Genomic DNA, 20,034 nt, shown 5'->3' with positions numbered 1-20,034 from the left:
GTTTATTTGTTTTATCGCCATCTGCTTTCCATAATCGATAAAAGAACATTCATCTGAGGAGACATTGTTTACGAGTGAATCGTTGCATCTCATCATGCACATAAAGCTATCTTCTAAAAAAATGTGTTCGGCAATCGCGTTTGAAGTTTTTCGCTAAACTCTTGCTGCAACAGTTCAAATGAAACTAACCGCTCGTTCGCCCAAATTATTGACTTTTAAATATAAATGTGGAATACAAATTTTTCAAAAAAAAAACTTTTGTTATATCTTAAAATCGAAAAATATAGATTTTATGGAATAAATCAAAAATTATAAGGCTTGAGAATTAAAAAAGTTTATATACTACGAAATAAAAGCGGAATTAAAGTTCAAAGAAAACCTTTCAACCTTTATTTCAACACTGGCAAAAGTGAACTGAATGAATGTTTTGATGGATGAGTTTCACTTTCTATAACATTAAAAATTTACTGTTTTTAATTATATTATATTTAAAGAATTGAGTTAAAATAAAGGAAGCATTGAGCAGAAATGAAACTGATATCATTAAAAATGGTCCTGTCTTGAGTTTTAAAATAATGCACAAAACCGGTTTTGTGAGATAATTATGGAAGATATACCTATGGAAAAGGTCAGCGATCACCCACTTGCCATTGATTAAATGCCGGGTTTACACTCAGTGAGTTACAAGACGGCCAGTAGGCAGCGCATGCGTAGAAAGGCCGAAAAATGCCGTTCGGTCGATGGCAAGTAATTGTCCCGACGGGACAACAACACGCCCGTGCATTGCATTTTTTTTCTTACTTTACACTCGTTTGTAGAATTTGGCAGGGTTTTTTTTTATTATTATTTTTATTTTTTGGTGTGAAAAAATGGATCCCTTAATATCGATTAATTCCGACATTTTTTGCTGTTTATGCTTTCTGATGCGAGATGTTTTTGCCTTTTTTTATAGTTTTCAAAGTTAGATAAAATGACCTTTTTTTTACCATGTTTCTTTGTGTAAATATCCATCATTTTAAAATACGATACGCAGGGAAAAAGAAAAATTCAGGATCGCCAAAACAGCAACTTATAGCCAATCATGGAATGCCTGAATCTATCTTATGAAATTTGTGGCAAACATAAATCAGTCCATTCTGCGCATGCGTTGCCTACTGGCCAGCTTATAATTGGCGGTGTGTAAGCTCACTTTGAGTCTCGTTTCATTCTAGATTAAATTTTGTTTGACTCCTGTTTCTTGATTTTTTTCACACCTTCTCGCCTCTGAATGAATAGAGTTTTTTGGTGAACTCAGTCCAGAGCTTTTCTAATAATATTTCACGGTTCTATTCGCTCGCGACGAGCTGAATGAAGCGCTGTAAACATTTTAATGAAACAATAATTACTATAAAACATTTTAATGAAGCAATTTGGATCGTTCGTATGGTGATTTGCTTACATTTGACTGTTGCCATTCGATAATATGCAATAAGAGCGATTTCTGTGTCACGTAAATTAGAAATTAAATAACAAGCGTTGAAGATAGTAACCATGAACTCAAATAAATAAAAATAAATTTTTACCTATTCATTTCATAAAAAGTATCAAATTGTGAATAAACGCTTTTAAGCTTTTTTTACTTTGATAGAGAGAACGGGGCCTATTTTATTCGTCATTAGAATCAAAATTAATTTTAGAATTCAAAGTACATTCTTACATGAAATGAATCTTAAAAAGATGTTTAGCTCTTTTAAATGTTTAGCTTTCTTTATAAGCATCTGGATTCCTTGAAATAGTTCTTTCAATGAAATCATAAACAGGTAGATTTGATTTCTAAAAGGATTGGTCAATTGAAAATTTCACAGTTTTAAACAAAATGCCTGAAGCAATTTGGATTATTAAAACCTTCTGACAGTTCGAATCTTTTGAATCTAAGCTACATTTAATCAGTTGAAATCATTACCAACTGTAGTTAGAGAACACAACTGACCAGTATTTTTACCTTTAATAACTTTCCACTAAGGTCGCACTTGACGCTTTTTTTTTTTTAATACTTTCTCGTATACGTAGCGAAAGTATCGTCAAAAAAATCGAACTCGAGATTTTTACGAATCTTTGCATTTTTGATCTGAGTTCAGAAAACACAATTTTAGAAAATGTTCTGTTTTTGACAAAGAACTCAAAAATGGTTTGAGCTAAACTGTTGAAATTGTGTACGAGGCCTTTGTGTCAAATTTGAAAATAAATTAACGAAACGAAGACATCTAGGTAGATAATATTCGGTACACAGATTTAACATCTATAGTGTATCCACAATCCAACAAGTGGTTGATCATCTGTCGGGCAGTACTTTCAGAAGCATATAAAGCGATAATTCAAAAGTGTATGATTTAAATACATCAAATTTCGTATGTGAATGTGTGATTATAAGTGCAGTTTGGGGTAAATTTTTCTGTGTCATTCAATTGAGAAAAACGCGTCTAAAACAGAAATTCGATTTTTGGACTCTATTAACCCACTCCAGGGAGTAATCGCCTCATAACTGGCCCATAATGGCATAACAGATTCAGTAAAATACTACATTCATACCAAAAGTTAATATTTTCTAATTATTATATACGAATGTTGCACGTTATTGTTATATATTATATATATACGAATGCTATATATTGTACGTTATTGTTATATATTATATATATACGAATGTTATATATTGTATACGGCGTTCACCGATACGATAAATCTATTAGAGTGTATACGAGAACGTTATGTGGAGATCACTCCCGCTGGTTTTCATCTTAAAAAATTTTCCACCAGCGATGCATCGCGGTTCGGCTCGGATTCTGTCCTAAGGATAGTTTTACTCTTTCTTACGCAACCACATTTCTGGTACTTCTGTGTGCAAAAATGTAAACGACGGTAACACTTACTGCTGCATCTGCTTTCAATGTTAGATTAAATTTTCATTCCACTGTTATTGAAGCCATAGAGCTTTATTCATTTTAAACTGATAAAATTTTCTCCAGTGACCATTTGAAATATTAACAATTTACCATACTTTATCTCTGTAGTTCAAGAACAATAAAAACAAATCAGTTCCATTTCATGAGATGACATTAGTATATCAAGTAAACATCGAGTAGAATTTTTTAACGAAAAAAAAAAAAAAACTCCTTCGACTTTGCTATATGGGGAATTGGTTTGTTTTATTTATAATGTTCTTTACCCTGCAACTCCGATAGAATGACAAAGATATGCCGAAAATATATGATCGTTAGAAAGAAACAAGTATATTGTACTTAAATGCATTGGATCATCGAAACTTCGGTTAAAGAAAAATGGATGAATCGATTGGATCGATTTTCGTTTAGGCTGCCAAGGACTCATGATATATGAAACACTCATGATATGTGGACGCGTCAAACGACTGAATTCATTTGAAATTACTACAGAATTATCCTATTTGGAAACTGAAATTTAATCATTAGACATTAAATAAGATAAGCCAATGCAATTAAACAAATCTCATAAATATTGAAGAAAATCAATTGTAGATCGAGATACTGGATGCAAATCGAGTGTCTTTTTTAAATTAAAGTATACGCAAAATTAAAAAGAAAGAGATTTTATTTCAATGCGCTTAATATATGGAGTGATTTATAAATGAATACTCTAATTTTGCAGGTCTGTTAAGGGAAAACAAAACAAAGTACAGCCTTGTCGTTACTCGGAAATAACTGCTGAATGTTTAAATTCAATACAGTTATAAGTGTTCTGTGTGACCCCCTCAGAAATATGAAGGATATTGAAATAGTACAATGCCTCATTTTACAGTTTTTTCTGCATGCCTGGTGTGAAGTTTTGAAAGGATTCATATATGCACTTACGGCGGAACTTGATATTCTTTTTTTTTCTGGGGCTACATCAAATCGGAGGTGCTTATCCTTCGCTAGCAACTGAGACGTGCATATCGGCAGGCTTTCGAAGCATGTAGAAAGAATATGGAATGAGTTGACATATAGCCCTGATATCATTCACATTTTTAGAAGTACGTGCTATAAACATTTTATAACTATGTTTAATTTAAATTTTAATTATTATTCGTAATTTCTAATGAACAATAAGGTTATACTTTGTTTTGATTTCTAAAAGCAATCAAAACAAAGTACTGAGTGGCCATAAAGTAACTTTTCCTTTTTGGCAGCATCTGCAGCTAAAACGAATGAAAGAAATGAAACGCTATTTCATATACAGACCGTGAAAGGCATAAAAAAATAAATTCGCAAAAAAAAAGTACCAAAAGTTGCCGATAGGGGAAATACTGGCGCTATGGGGTACAGTTATGAATGAGTTCATGAAAATCACAGAAAATAATCTTTTATTCATCAACATTTGAGTCCCACGAACGCCGTGCAACATTTTCAGTATTCTGACCATCACTGTATGCAACAACATATTGCATAGGACGCATGACGTTCTCCACTGCTGCGTGTAAACTGTCAGTTTCGACAGCCGTCTTTCATAACAGCCCGTCTTATGTTATATTTCATGACATGCAGGTTTGCTTAAGAGCAGCCACGGCATTACACTGTCTTGTGTAGAACAGTTTTACTAGTAAAGCACGCCGTGGTCAGGTAGAGCCCATATTAAGCACACATCAGCAGTCAATCACGGACAACAGTCAAGAATACACCAACAGTCAAGAACGGGCTACTAACAGGTCGTTTGCTCTTCACATTTCACAACGAGTGCATGGCTCTGTTGTCACGCACACACTAGAAATTTTATGTAATCCATCTCGAAATGCAAATTTCTTCGTTCGTACGTGACAGCAACGCCAATATCTCAACTATCGGAAAGTTTTATTTTTTGCAGAATTTTTTTTTTCCTGCCAACTACAGTCTGTATATGAAATGTGGTTCCATTTCGTTCATTCGTTTTAGCTGTAGATGCCGCCAAACAGGGAAAGTCTGTTTCATGGCCACCCTGTTTCATCTGCTCCTCCTTCGTAGGGTTACTTTTAATGGCAGAGTGGAGACATCCATCTATAATCATCTTTTGTATGTTGTGGATGAACCGGTGCATTCATCAGAAAGCATAACTGCTTTGTAGAAATCAGGGTAGATGGCGCTCCCGAGTCCAAATGGCGTCTGCTAACCCAAAAGGCCGACTTCTGCTTCAGCTACGTTTCAGGTCGATGCAGTTTTGTGAATAATTCCCTTCTGTTGACCCGTGTAATACATTATAAGTTATATGAAGTAATAACAAGAAAAAAATAGAAACGTATTTATATAATGCTAGCGGCGGGCACGAAAGAATGTTGAAGAAAGAAAAGGAAAACTGCCTATTCTATTATCCAAAAAAATCTTATTCTTGGTTATATCCTTAAAAGAGAACTTCTGCAAATGTAATGAACGCTGATGAATCAACACCTTTTACACCAGCTGTTTGAAATTTACCTATATATCTGCAGGTAAGTTTCAAATAGTTAAATGAACAGAACGAAGCGAAGTAGAATTGGAATGGGTATCAGAAATTCACCTGAAGTTTTTTAGGGTCCATTGAGAGTCAAGTCAGTTGAGAGCTAATGGAAGTAAACAGATCCTGGAACTTGTTGTCAGCTGAACGCTGGGACTGTATATTATATTAAATAGAATGCGCCAAGCATTTAACAGAAGTAATTGTTCAGAAGAAATTTTGATTTTTCAAAGTCCTTAGCGATTTATAATCATTATGGTCCATATCTATTACCCTATATTTGTAAATATAGGGTTTTACAATGTGTTTTTTACAAATGTTTTTTAAAAAAAATGGAAAGTTGTAAAAACAGGATGAATAATATAGTCTAAATCAAAAGGGGCGTGCTTGCTGTTTACCGTATAGATTTTTTATGGTAAAATGAAATTATTCGGTTGGTGGTTTTAACGATTGTAAAAACAATACAGAACACGAAAAAAGTACTGAACACAGATATAAAACATTTACACTGAGAGGTAATTGTTTAGAAAAAAAATTAATTCCATAATACATCAAATGGATAGAAAAGTATTCCAGATTTTTGTATAAGTTACTAAACACAGAAGATGATTCAATACGAGGAAACAATGGTCGAATTCATCAAAATCGTTAGAATTATCGAAAGAGCTTGATGAAGAGTGTATTGATTTCATACAGTTTACACAAGCCCCTGATCTAGAAGAAAAGTTCAAAATGTTCCTGGGAAATTCTTCATTCTTAAAAAAACAATACTCCGCTTTTTTCTCCAACCATTAATTGAACTAGAGGTTATGTTTGGTTTGGGTATATTAACGTCTCGTTTGAAGCAACACTAGGGCTATTTTGGGACGGACCTCGTCATTTTGAACCACGGTCAGATGACGAGGACGACACCTGAGCTGGCACCCCTCTCTCCACACCACGCCACACCAGCGGGAGAACGTTTGGTCATGACGGATTTAACGTGCAACAGACCCCCTTACACGACGGTTCTTCGGTGGAATCGGGTCACGAACCTGAAACCCTCCGGTTCCGAAGCCTTACCACCAGGCCACCGCGGCCCCTAATTCAACTAGAGAAAGATCTTAGAAAAAAGAATCTAGTAAGGAACACTATAACAGAAGGTGGACTATCAAGTAAAGGATGTCTTTTTCCTGAATCATGTGTTCAAAGTGTCGAATTTAGTGATGTGATTTAGGATATTGCTGCTTTAAAGGAGCTTCGAGTTGAACTGTGACTTGATGATCATTCATTTGTAATATATTGGAATATTATTTAACCATTTAAATAATTGTTATAGTTTTTTGACAGATACTATAAAATAATAATCTTTAATATTAATATATGTGAAGTTTATTACCGTTATGTCGCAATAATTAATATGAATAATTATAATTAATATTATCAATTATTTAATAATTGACCAAATAAATGTAATATTTATGGTTAATTTTTAAGAAATTTATTATTTTAATCATTTTTTCGATAATATGTATTAAAATCAAATGTTTAATTCACTAAATTACTATGATAAAGAAATTAATGTACATTAAATCATTAACTAATGACTGTGTCAAAAATAATGATGTGAAATTAAATAAATTGATGTGTACTACCTATGGCCGCAAAACACCGAACTGAAGAATACTATGAATAAAGGTAGATAAAGGCTTTGTAACATGAAGAAAGTGCTTCAGCTCCATCTAGAAGCGAGCACCCACTGCAAATTCTTAAAGTTTTCTCTTTCTAGAAATAGCTTGTTTCAATTTTAGTGCCTTCATGAGTTATTTGAAAATGATTAGAATGTATCTAAAATTTGGGAACATTATAAAAACTTTCTTTGTGAACATTTTTTTTTCAAAAACAATTTCGTTTTGAATAATACTAATAATCATAAATAGTTCGTTTTAAAAATACACAATCACTTCTTAGTAAAATAGTAAAGGATAATCTTCAATAATTTTAATAATAAAATTTCAAAAATCTGTTTTTATTAAAAAAATTAAAAGTAGAACTCTTTAATTCCTGTTCTTTGATGTTCAATTAATAATTCATTAATATAAATATTATGGAATCTTGAAATCATTTTTATAGTCAAATCTGCTACCAAGAGTCATAAGCCATATGGAATCAAAAAGTTATAAAATGAACTGCTAAGCAAGCTCTGCAAGTATGAAAATAATACATCGCCATCGCAAGCACTAAATACTTATACAAAATTTGAGAACTCTAGTTCAGTAAGAAAAAAGGCCTATTATAGAATCCCATCTTTATAAACATGAAACAAGTTAAGTTAGATAAAAGTGTATAAAAGCATATTTCGATGTTTCATTTTTACTTTCCGATTAATTATAGGGATCCCTCTATTTCCACTTTGCAAGGCGCATTATATATATATAATATAAAAATTATTAAATATTTTTATCTTTTCAGCTTACGAAGCAGAACAGTTGTTTTATGATCGCCATAAAATGAATTTATATTTATTCAGTTTCGCATTTATTCTACGCAAGTTATTTCGTGAACTTATAGTCTTGTTTGTCTTATGTTCCATCTCTGGAGTCACTGACCACGTCACTCCAAACAGGTGGAAATCTGAAAAGAACAAAAATAAATGGGCATGTGGTATACAGAAGATATTGATTCCGAGTGTTTTTTTTTTTTTTTTCATCTTTCAAATCAATGATTGCACCAAATCTAACTGCTTTTTTATTGCAGTTGATTGTCTTTGTATATTATACATAAACTCTCTGAGTTTGAAAAGCACACTTTTGACAATTTGTCTGTTTGTAACAAAGATAACTAAAAAAGGCTTTGAGCTAGATGGAAGAAATTTGGTACATGGTCTTTACACCAAATGAGTAGATTTCTAGGGAATTTCGAGCAAAATGTATTTAGCTGAAGCTTGTCAATCTGTCTATTCGATTATAAGTCAACACAATTATTACAAATTAAAAAAAAACTAGATGAATAAAATTTCCTAGAAGATTTAACATCTATCATGTAATACCTATCAAATTTTGAGCCAAAATCAACAAAGGGTCTGCCGTCTGTCGGTTTGTACATTCAGAAGCATATAAACGCGATAACACAAAAACGCGCAATGACTAAAATATACCAATTTTTTTCCTTCGGATTTTTGTAACAGGAAGTGTAGTTCTGTGTGAAATTTTGCTTTCAGCCAATTGAGAAAAAACATATTTAAACACAAATTCACATTTATTAGAGAAAGTAGACGAGAAAACTTTAGGGGCACCCATTCCGCTGATGCCTGAGTTTTCTTTCCTTTATGGACATTGATAAGTAGGCAGAAATATTTTTCGAAGTTTCACTACAAAAATGCTCCACTAATTTTTTCCCCCTTTCAATAGCTGTAATTGTATTTCGCCTCTACCAAAATGTGTTGTGTTGTCGCAGCACAATTTATTCACTTCTTGTTTTTCAATCATCTGAACTGCGAAAACGATTAGGGACAATTTTTCCTTTAAATTAAGGCGAAACGCATCGAATTATTGAAATTCACTGGAAAAGAAAAGATTATTATCAAAACAATCAATTCTTAATGGAACGGAGCACAAACGAATTAAAAGCTTAATCGGCATCTAGATTAAAGTCTATTTTCGAATTGAAAATATTTATAGTTGCTAACATCGGAGAAGTTCCCATTTATGCCATCGTTTCTTCTTATTTATAAATTATGTAAAAATTTAAAACACGAATAATGAGATAGACTTTTATATGATATATATAGAGAGGCATACGATATATAATGTAATGATGTTTTAAAATCTAATTTAAACTTAATTAATTTCCTAACTTTTAGTTTAATTTAGCACATATCAAAGTCATTCTAAAATATTCTCTTATTTCCTCATACTATTCCACTTTTTCTATTTAATTAATTTCAACAGAAAGCTCTGTAAAAATGCTTTCGTCAGCTGTTCACACGCTCCGAGTGAAGGGATAAAAAAAAAATTGCTGACCTAAACAAATTCTTTTAAAAGATCCCTATGATTCCCTTGCCTGTGGTTGACACGCGTAAGAAATTCCTATCAGAATCTCATTATATATAAGCACTGGGGAAAATATCCACCCTCTCTTTTTACGCTAATTTATTCTCTGCCTCCCGAGATGCAACAAAAACGAAGTTTAAAAATTCAGTGCGTCTTCTTTGTCTTTGGCCACGACTCCATTTCAAAAATTATATATACATATATATTATATTTGCTTTAAAAAAAAATTCGATGACAATGAGATGGTCGTTCTTTACAAAAGACAATGATACAAAATACACTTCAATCAGAATTCAGGTTTTTATTTTAGTCGAAATTCTTTCAGTCTGGTCAATTATATTAAGTTTCCCAGTGAGATTATATTCCCTTAAAATTGAATTCTGACATCTGAAAAGAAAGATTTTTAAAAGCAGCGAATTTTTAATTTTCCAGAAGTTCCATTCCAAATTTAATACAAAAAAGACAATTCATACAAGTTCATGCTTTTAATGCCAAAATAACGTAATTACCTGTAACCGAGCCAAATTTTTTTGTCTTTATTATTGCTGACGATTTCGAGTGCAACTCTCATCAGAAATTACATTAAGGTGATTTTTTTCCCCTATAAGCTGCTATTTCAGTTCATCAACAATGCAACCAAAAATGAACAGACTCGTCGAACTTCCGTTTTTGTTTGCAGAACATATTAAACTGGATTTTAAATCGGTAATCGCCCTGAATCTAATTCTTCAAAAGCTAGATAAAGATGTTATTTATTTCGGCGCTTCATCATTTTAATCAAATAAATGAAGATCCGACCTCCAGTCATTTTAAATATCCGAAAAACGAAACTATTTTGTCAACGAATATTTCAAAAATCAGACAAATCAAAGATTTTTGCTCTAAAGCTATAGAGACATCGCAGAAGAGGTGTAAAAAATCGGATCTCTTTCAAATTGCAGTGACCGTAGCATTTTCACTGATGAAGCCCTGGTAATATTAGTGACTGTCGCCCATTCCATCTATTCAAAATAAACAATATAATTTATTTTGGGATGGCTCTTCGTTACTAAAAGCATGGCAGTACTCTAGTATTTCTTTAAAAAATCTCTGCAAATAGCCAGTTTTATCTATGACATTGAATCTACTGAATGTGTTTGAATTCTCCAGGAATAATTGAAAAACGAATTTGTCGAAACAGCATCCATCACCACAGTCTGGCTCGAAAAGTCGTTCTTATATCCTAAACCGGATTTCTCATCAAGATTTAATTTAATATTTAAAAATATCCAAATACAAAGAAGCCTACAATTATGGAAAATTTAAATTATTTCCATGATTTCTCTAACTTAAATAGCATCAGACTCCTTCCTTGAAAGTTTCAAGTTAAAAGTCCTAAGCTCTCTTTTTAGAACTAAATGACATCCAAAGTTATCTTTGATTCGTTTCAGGCCTCCCCAACCTATTTGGGATTGCGCAGAACATGGAAACTGAGAATATTTGTTTTTTCGTTGTCTAAGTTTCGAGCGTCAAATAAACATTTTTAATAGCACGATTTTTTTTACGCCCGTGGATTTTGCTACTTACAAACGAAAAGGGAAAATTCGCCGCCGAGAAAGTTCAACGTTTCATTTATGACCCGTGTTGATGTCAGAAAACCCTTTCTTACCTTCTTTTGTTTCCCTTATTCCCCATTTCAAGTTAGAACCAAAAATATTCTAATACCCTCACTGAGTGACTCTCCTCTTGTGTCCATCTGAACGCGATAACTCAAAAACAAAATTTAGCACTAAATTTATTACCAGAATAAAACATTTATAACTCATTTTGATCCAAATCCGTCAAAGATCTGACTGTCTGTCCGTTTCTCTTTTCGTGTGCACGCAAATGCACTAAATCACAAATTGCAACAAGCTAGAGCAATAAATTTTAGTGGATGTTATGAGTATTTAGCTACGACAATAAACCTGGCCCAAATGCTAGAATGAAAATTGTACTCTTACGAAATGCATTCTTCAAAAATAAGTAAGAGCCCCATGCTGTTAAAGTAATTGTTTATTCTTCCTTTCGAAAGCAGGTTTGTTCGCTTTCTACGGTTTTGCTTAAGGGAAAAAAATCTTCGCTATTTTAAGAAAAATATGCGATAAAAAAAAGCAGGAGAAAATGCGGATTTTGAAGTGACATAGACTTATTTTAATATTTAATAACTTTGCCGAGTGTTTATTTATTATATTTTAATGGATCTATAATTAATAGATACTAAACAATGTAAATAAAGTACTGTTAGTTATATTTGAATTTTAATAATTTTTTAAATAAAATTATAGTAAATTAGTAATTCATTTCAATAAATAAAACAGTACACTGCACTTTGACTTTAGCAATAACACTTTAGAATAATTATATCCGATTAAATCTGTTGCAATGTGCTCAACTTTTTTTTTCTTTGAAAAATAAATTTTTTATTTATTTTTCTTTTTTAATGAAAGCATTGTATAGCAGGAGCATCGGGCATCCTAAGCAAAATGAGCACATAAGATATGGATGTGCTTAATTAACTAAAATAATTCAATGATAATAAACTAGAGATCTAGCACTCTTACTCTTATTCCTGATTTAAAATGAACTAAAATTAATTGCACCGTTCATGATAATTTAGCGTTAAAGGAATAGAGAAAATGAAGGGACTAAATAAAAAAAATTCCAATTATCGAAGAATATGAATTAAAAATCTTCAATCAAACAAATTGTGTACAGCGTAAAAGAAATGTTCCCATTCAAGCTAATGTAGAATAAAATAGCTGCTATCTTAATTTTTAAGCAAATGTCATTAACCAAATCGTTTTCTTTTCTTTCTTTTATTTTTTCCTTTACACGTTTATGTATCTAAGAAAAATTTCGAAATAAAATGGCCCCGCGCGAATCTTTGTCACCCACCATTTTTTCGTTATTAAAAAAAAATTGTACGAAACCTATTCAATAAACATATTATTAACTTATTTCTGAATCAATGGATTAGTAGCAAGATATTCGGGTTATTACAAACTACAGAATAATTTATGAAGCATTTTAATTAACTTTAAAATTATTCATTTACCCTATAAAGAATAGAGAATTGATTAATTTATCATATTTCTTCTTATTTCACCAAAATTATCTTTACAGCATATTGATCCATATACAACTTCAGATATCAAATATAGATGGCGCTGTTTAATCCTGAAAAAATAGAGAATATGTAGGCTCTCTTTTCTACATATTTGCAATGTCGGTAATCATTTTATTGATAAATGCATTCGAAAATACTATCGAACACAGGACACAGATGTAGAATTTTTGTTTTGCAGCATGTCTTTATCTATCGAGTGAGAATTTTTAATCATTCTTCAAGATGATCCATTTTCATAATATGAACTCATATTAGAAAATTAGTTCTATAATGCGCCAAAATTGATTAGATTCTTTTATGTAACAAAAGGAGAGCTTTCTCATTTTGGAAGCTCTCATTTAATGATTCTTATCTTGCTAACCATCCTTCCTTCCCTCGCACTAACGCGAATAGCTTTTCCCATTGACGTCAATGTTGCTATGGCAACGGTAATGCCATTTTGGATAGGCTAGAAGGAAAGTATTATCAGGAAATGGATTTCCATTGGTGGCGGACGCAGACATTTATCATCCGTATGATTCAGCCAGTATCATTGGTTGGATATTTGCCAGATGCTACCATAATTATCATTTCGCATTTCCAGCAAATTTAATGATAAGTGGTGGTTCTCGAAAAAAAAAAATGTTTTTGGAACTCAGGTACACATTAAACTGAAACAGGTTAGAAGATGAAATAAAAAAAAGTAGATAAATGGAATAGGCTAAAGGCTGCCATATGCAAGGAAGGGGGATGTTGTTTCCATAGCAACGCTGGGGATTCGAAGCTGCTCCTAGGAGATTGAAAATTTTTTCTTTCGCTGCTGTCATCTTTTATCGTTCCGAACAAACATCTTTATTGGCTTATCGCGCTGCCTGCGCAGGAGTGTATGATTTCTGATTGCTTTCTGAGAGATGCCCTAAGCTTCTGCATTTTGCGTGCCATCTTGGTTATTCGATGCATTTTGTGTTGCGTTTGTATTCATGTGTTTAGAGAATGAAGTGAATCATAGTACCTCAATCATTTAATGTATTTGCAAAATTGTGGAAGCCAAAAAGAAACTGAAATTTCAAATGAATCGACGTGTCATTAAATATTTTTTACTTTCTGGCATAAGAAATCTAGAGAAATAATTATTGTAATCATAAAAAATTCGAGAGTCGAGATTTTGACGCATCTCCCGTTTTAGACCACCCTGAGTTCGAAAAATACATTTTCAAAGAGTGATTCTCTACCCGCCTGTTTATCCGTGACTCGAATGTCGTCTGCTTTGAACTAAACAGACGAAATTTAGTGTAGGGTCCTGACGCCAAATCTGTTGACTTTTTTGCAAATTTTGTACAAAATCCATTCCGGGGTTGTCTATCTGTTCGGTTATTCAAATATAACTACAAAACGAAGCTAGCTAGATTGATAAAATTTGGTGCACATATTTTAGATATATAGCATAGACACTTATCAGATTCTAAGCGAAATGCAATAAGGTTTGACTGTCTGCCTGTATGTAATTTCAAAAGCATGTAAGCGCAATATCTATAAAATGAAATGACTTAAATATGCCAAATTTAGTATGCGATTTTGTTGACTTTTTTTGCTACTGCAATTGTCAGATTTTAGTTTCGATCGATTGGATCTAAACGCGTCCAAACACAAAATCCGAATTTCTTTTCACCGGATGAATCGTTATGGCAGGGATGAATCGACAAAACACTAGCCTTGGATCACTCGATCGATTCAGTAAAAATGCTGAATTCACGCCAAAGGTTAATATTACGACACTATTGTACGCTAATGGCACACAAGACGTTCTCTGCTGTACCTAAGATCCACATCTTTGCGTGCGTGCGTGCGTGCGTGTGTGCGGAGAATGCTGGGTAATGTCTTTATTAGAGCTAGAAAGTTTTGAGGAGGACACTCCTCCACTGGATTCTCCCTCTCTCTCTCTCTTTTCGACTTTTCGGCGAGGGAATTCATAATTATTATTGGCACCATTGACTTTAAAACATTTTAACTCCGTTTTCCTCCATACAGCCTTCTTAAAATAGTAAAGGTTCTTTCTAGTCTGGTTATGGCAGATTTTGATGTTTTGCGGCCCCAAGCAATACATATCAGGATGCTCCTCGTTTGGTTCATTGAATTTCATATCTCTACATCTTTTGACTCATCCACCATATTTCTTAATTATTTTAGGTTTTTTTTTGTTTGTTTCAAATGTTTATGCTTGTATTCTTCTTATTTTATAATGATTCACCCCCATCCCGAACATCCACGTTTACACCCAATATCGTTTAGTTCTGTTTATAAATATTGAAACAAACACAAATAGGAACCTGACCAGTTTTATTTGGTAAATGCTAGTACGGTCTTCATATTTCTCATAATTAATAACAATTCGTAATTTTTAATAATTCCCAGTCAGCTGCCTTGCATGGCTAATCCGAAAATCACTAGTGCTCACCTGTCGCCCTGAAAAGTAACAAAATGTAAAAATAATAAATATTATAAATTTTATTGGCTTAAATTGTTGAGTAGGCTATCCAAAACAAGCCACTGCTATCGTATAAGGGTGGATATTGAGACATCAGTTTTCCGTGTATAAAAAAGAAGGCATTCATTTGAATCGAAAAGTTTCAGTAGGAATAAAATAGGCATTCAAAATAAAATTCAAACTGAGCTATCGAGAATCTTTATAACTAAATTAGGTCGGAGATAATGTATTTTCAAAAAATGCCATTTCGAAAAATGTTTAATTTATTTTTAAGTTTTAATCTGAGAGAAGTTTCTGAATTTCACATAAATGTACGTTAACATAAAAGGAAATAATTGGTAAACATTTCTGACTGATATCCGCATTATTTTTTGAAAATTCGACTCATGGTTTTCGAAGGAAAAAAAAGTACGCGAAAGATTTTTATAAATATTTTTCTGTCAGTCAGAATTCGCAAAACGAAAGAAATTCTTTTTCTTAAGTGTTGTTCTACGATTTGAGTCGATATTATGAAGGCCAATTTTCAGAAATAATAAAGCGAACATTTCATTTGAATTTAACATTTTTTTTCAGTTATTAAACCGGACAGTTTTTTTTCTGATGACTCTGACGCTCAAGAATGCTTCTGTTAAAATGTTTTTTCTAAAAGTTCAGATTTTTTTTTCTTATCAAATTTCATTCTCGTGACTTTTTATGAAATAGATCATTATAATATAGTTTGAAATCATAGAACAACATTTTTAGAATAGGAGGGTTTTTTCCCCATTCCCTAATTTAATTTCCTATAGAGAGTATTCATAAACATAAACATAAACAAACAACTCAGCTTACATGCTAAGACTTCCATTAAGAAATATCTGTACTTCATATCATTCATGAAAAACAGTTATTTGTGCAAATCAATAATCACATGGGGCTTATATATGTTGCATTGAAATAGAAAAAAAATTACCTGCAGATGATAAATGTATTCACAAAAACATAAATTTAATAAAAATTTTAAACGCAAAATTTGCTTTTTGTGAAGAATGTTTGCATGGTTGCCTGCACATATAGTTATTATCAAAGATAAGAAAAAATGAATAAAATGGAAATTATTTCAGTGAAAATTTCATAATGAAGGTAATTAATTAAGAAACACTTGTCTAAAAATATGCAAAGTCTGTTGAGAATTCAGTTGACCACGTGATCTCCCTGGGCGGAACTAGCTGCCAATCATGTGTCACGTGGTCTCCCTGTTGTTGTTTAGTATATTTTTTTTTTCTAGCAGAAGCGAACTGGACTCCTGTACTAGAGGGAGTGTTATCTCGGCTCTCGGATCCCGGCTCTTTCCGAGAGAGTTTTATGTGTAGTTCTCTAGGCTTTCTACACTAAGGCGTATTCATGTGCCTTTTGTTGTTATTGTTACCAATAAACCCCAGAAAAGACAACATGTGTCTTCAAGTCATTTCACTCCAGAACACAATCTTCACTATCGAATAAATTATTGTTCAATCAAGAAATGCAACGATAATTTAATATGGTGCCGAAACCCGGGAAATAGTATACTGGGTGAAGATTGTGTTTATGCTCTTGAATTGGTGAATAATCGTGGTGCTCCTGAAATTCTGCTTTTATTAAGGATTATAACTCATCGTTGGACATTTAAAAAGGTACTGTAAACTTTATTTTATGCATGAAAATGGAAACTCTTGATAAGTTAAAGGCCAAACGCAAGATAATTCGTACTGCTTGTACAAAATTGATTAACAAGGCTTATTTGTTATTAGAAAGTTGTGATATTGAAAACGAAAGTGATCAAGAACAACTTTCGGAACATTTATCTAGTTTAGAAGCAAAACAATTAGACCTCAAAAGCCTTAATAGTGAAATTGAGGATTTAATTTCTGATAGTGCATTGTTTGATATAGAAATTCAAAGCTCTTTTGAATATGAAGAGCAAATAAATGAAGCTAAGTTCAAAATCAAAAGTAAGATCAAAAAGTTTAAAACTGATCAACAACCTATCCCACCACTTGCTGCTAATGGTTCTAATGTAAGAATTAACTGTCCTGCAACAAGCATTAATTTGCCAAAACTAAGAATTCCCACATTTAGTGGAGATGCTAGTACCTTTCTAGAATTCATCAATAGCTTCAATAATGCGATTGACTCTAATGATTCTTTAAGTAATGTTGATAAATTCATATATTTAAAGTCCTTTTTATCCGGCGAAGCTTACAAAATTGTTTCCGGTTTTTCTCTTACTGAAGAAAATTACAAATCGTGTTTATCTCTGTTAAAGGACAGATATGGGAAGCAAGACCATTTGATTAGTTATTTCATGAATCGCCTATTAGAAACTGAACCCGTAAAATCCTCTTTCAATCTCAAGGGATTACGAAAACTGCATGACGAGAGTGAAATAAGCATAAGAAATTTAAACTCAATGGGAATTGCATCCGGAAATTATGGCCATTTACTTATACCTATTTTATTAAAGCAATTACCCCAAGATTTAGTCATAGAGTTCCAACGTAGAAGAGATTCTTCTAAGATTGGTGACGTCAATGAATTAATAAGATTTATAAAATTCGAAATTGAATCGCGCGAATCTGCGAATATTGCTACTGGACATTCTCAGGTTCCAGAAATTCCCCGATATCATTCACGAAATTCCGTTTATCATGGAAATACTAAATTTAAAAATAAATTGTCTTCATCTGCCGCGTTAAATACTATAGTTAAAAATGTATGTGCCTTTTGTAACTCCGACACGCACACTGCATTAAAATGCAAAAATTTATCGGATGGGCAAAAACGTTACAAATTAAAGAAAGAGGGTAGATGCTATCGGTGCATGGCTCATAGACATATAATTTCACAATGCAAGGCAAAAATTCCACCCTGTGAGACATGCCAGAGTTTTCAGCACAACTCCTTGTTTTGCCCAAAAAATAAAATTGAAAGCAGCTCGTTTGAAACCGAAACCCACGGACAGGAAGTCGTAATTTCTTCCGTTTTAAAGGCAGAAGAGAACCCTGGCAGTTACGCGACCTTACTTCAAACGGCTAACGTCCAGGCAGAAAATGGTGCCAACAAGATCATGGCTAGACTTTTATTTGACTCAGGATCACAAAAGTCCTTCTTGCGCAGTGATCTGAAACAAGCTTTAAATTTAAAATCAATACGCCAAGAGAAGCTTTTAGTTTATACTTTCTCGAACCGAGAACCAATCGAGAAAATATTCGATGTTGTACGATTCAGAATAAGGAGCAAATTTCCCCCTTATCAATTCTTAAACATTGAGGCTTTGGCTTCAGAAGAAATAACTGGCGCGGACGTATACTCGAACGTTGACCTCAAACATGTAAACAAAGTCATTCCAGCCACCTGCAACCTTTCTGACTCCCTCGAAAATTCCACCCCTATCCAGATCCTGTTGGGGGCGGACTTCCTGTGTAATGTTCTAAGGGGAGAAGCAAGAAAAATAAATAAAAACTTGTTCTTGCAGCCGACACTCTTTGGTGACACTTTAATTGGACAAATCCCAGACTTGCAGAAAAGAAAACAGTCTTCCGTATTTACTGTATCTTGTGCTGTAGTGGAAACTGATCTGAAGCGCTTGTGGGAGTTAGATTCTTTCTTGCTCGATGGGACTTCGGAAAATAAATCCAGGGATAATTTAGGTGATTTCGGGAAAGAGCTTAAAATAAAAAACGGACGATATGAAGCACCGTTGCAATGGAAAACAAACGAAATTAAAGAAAAATTAAGTAATAATTTTGACGTTGCGGAAAAGAGATTCATTGCTTTAGAGAAAAAATTTAATAAGGATCAAGCGTTGTTTGAGAGGTATAATGCTGTTATGCAAGAGCAAGTTAACGAAGGCATAATTCAGATGTGTCATGACGAATGTTTTACTGGATATGTAATGCCGCATAGAGAGGTTTTCAGGGAGACTTCTTCCAGTACAAAAACTAGGATAGTATATGATGCCAGCAGTAAGCAAGGTAATAATATTAGTTTAAATGAATGCCTTCTTTCAGGAGAAAATTTAAATCCTAACCTTATTGATGTTATATTAAAATTTAGAGAGCATAAAATTGGATTTTGTGGAGATATTGCTCGGGCCTTTTTACAAATAGAAGTTGAGGAATTGGATAGGAACTATTTATGTTTCTTGTATTATAAAAACTGTGATAGATCTCAACCAGTAACAATGTATCATTTTAATAGACACTGTTTTGGTGTAACTTGCTCACCTTTCGTTTTGGCTGCAACTATTAAAACACATATCAAAGAATACAGGGATAAATATCCCCTTGCATATGAAATGTTTAATGAATCGTTATATGTTGACGATCTCTTTTGTGGAAGTTCCACTGTACAAGATGCGCTAAAATTGTCTTCCGATGCTGTATCGATCTTGAAAGATGCGAAAATGAACATGAGAAAATTCGACACTAATTCTGAAGAATTAAAAAATTTGTGGCGTAACTCTGATTCCATGATTGAAATTAATGAACAGGCTGATTCGCATCTGAAAGTGTTAGGACTTGTTTGGAACAATATCGATGATACTTTGGGACTAGATTTAAGATCTTTGTTGTCAAACTTGAATGACAACGAATGCACAAAAAGAAATGTGCTTCATACTGCTGCAAAATTGTTTGATCCTTCTGGATTTATATCTCCATTCCTGATTCGAATAAAATGTCTCTTACAAGAATTATGGCAAGCTGGTGTTGGATGGGATGAAGAGTTTTCCGGACAATTAAAAGAAAATTGGCATGCATGGTGTAAGGAAGTTAAAGATTTGCAAAATTTTAAAATCCCACGTTACTATTTTCCCGGCACAAACTTTATAAATAAGGAAAATTTACAGTTACATGTATTTTCTGATGCTTCCTTAAGATCTTTTGGAGCTGTTGCTTACTTAAGGTATAAAACTT

At 32.9% G+C, this 20,034-nt stretch overlaps 1 protein-coding gene across 1 annotated transcript; it reads left to right on the top strand.

The window, feature by feature from the left end:
* The first annotated feature begins 16,781 nt into the window (after positions 1-16,781).
* LOC129975569 (uncharacterized) lies at positions 16,782-20,022 on the top strand. Its single transcript, XM_056088632.1, has 2 exons — positions 16,782-19,881; positions 19,997-20,022. Exons 1-2 carry the CDS (start codon positions 16,782-16,784, stop codon positions 20,020-20,022), a joined length of 3,126 nt encoding a protein of 1,041 aa, XP_055944607.1.
* The last annotated feature ends 12 nt before the right edge of the window (positions 20,023-20,034 follow it).

Source organism: Argiope bruennichi, chromosome 7 (genome assembly GCF_947563725.1).
Source record: "Argiope bruennichi chromosome 7, qqArgBrue1.1, whole genome shotgun sequence".
NCBI classification, from domain to species: Eukaryota; Metazoa; Arthropoda; class Arachnida; order Araneae; family Araneidae; genus Argiope; species Argiope bruennichi.
This window is presented reverse-complemented; position numbering and strand designations above follow the sequence as displayed.

Bases quoted from the DNA above. Each gene is read 5' to 3' on its own strand.
- LOC129975569 (XM_056088632.1), top strand. From the start codon at position 16,782: ATGGAAACTCTTGATAAGTTAAAGGCCAAACGCAAGATAATTCGTACT. The intron at 19,882-19,996 runs GTAAGGAAGTTA...TGCTTCCTTAAG, and splicing joins AGAAAATTGGCATGCATGGT to ATCTTTTGGAGCTGTTGCTT.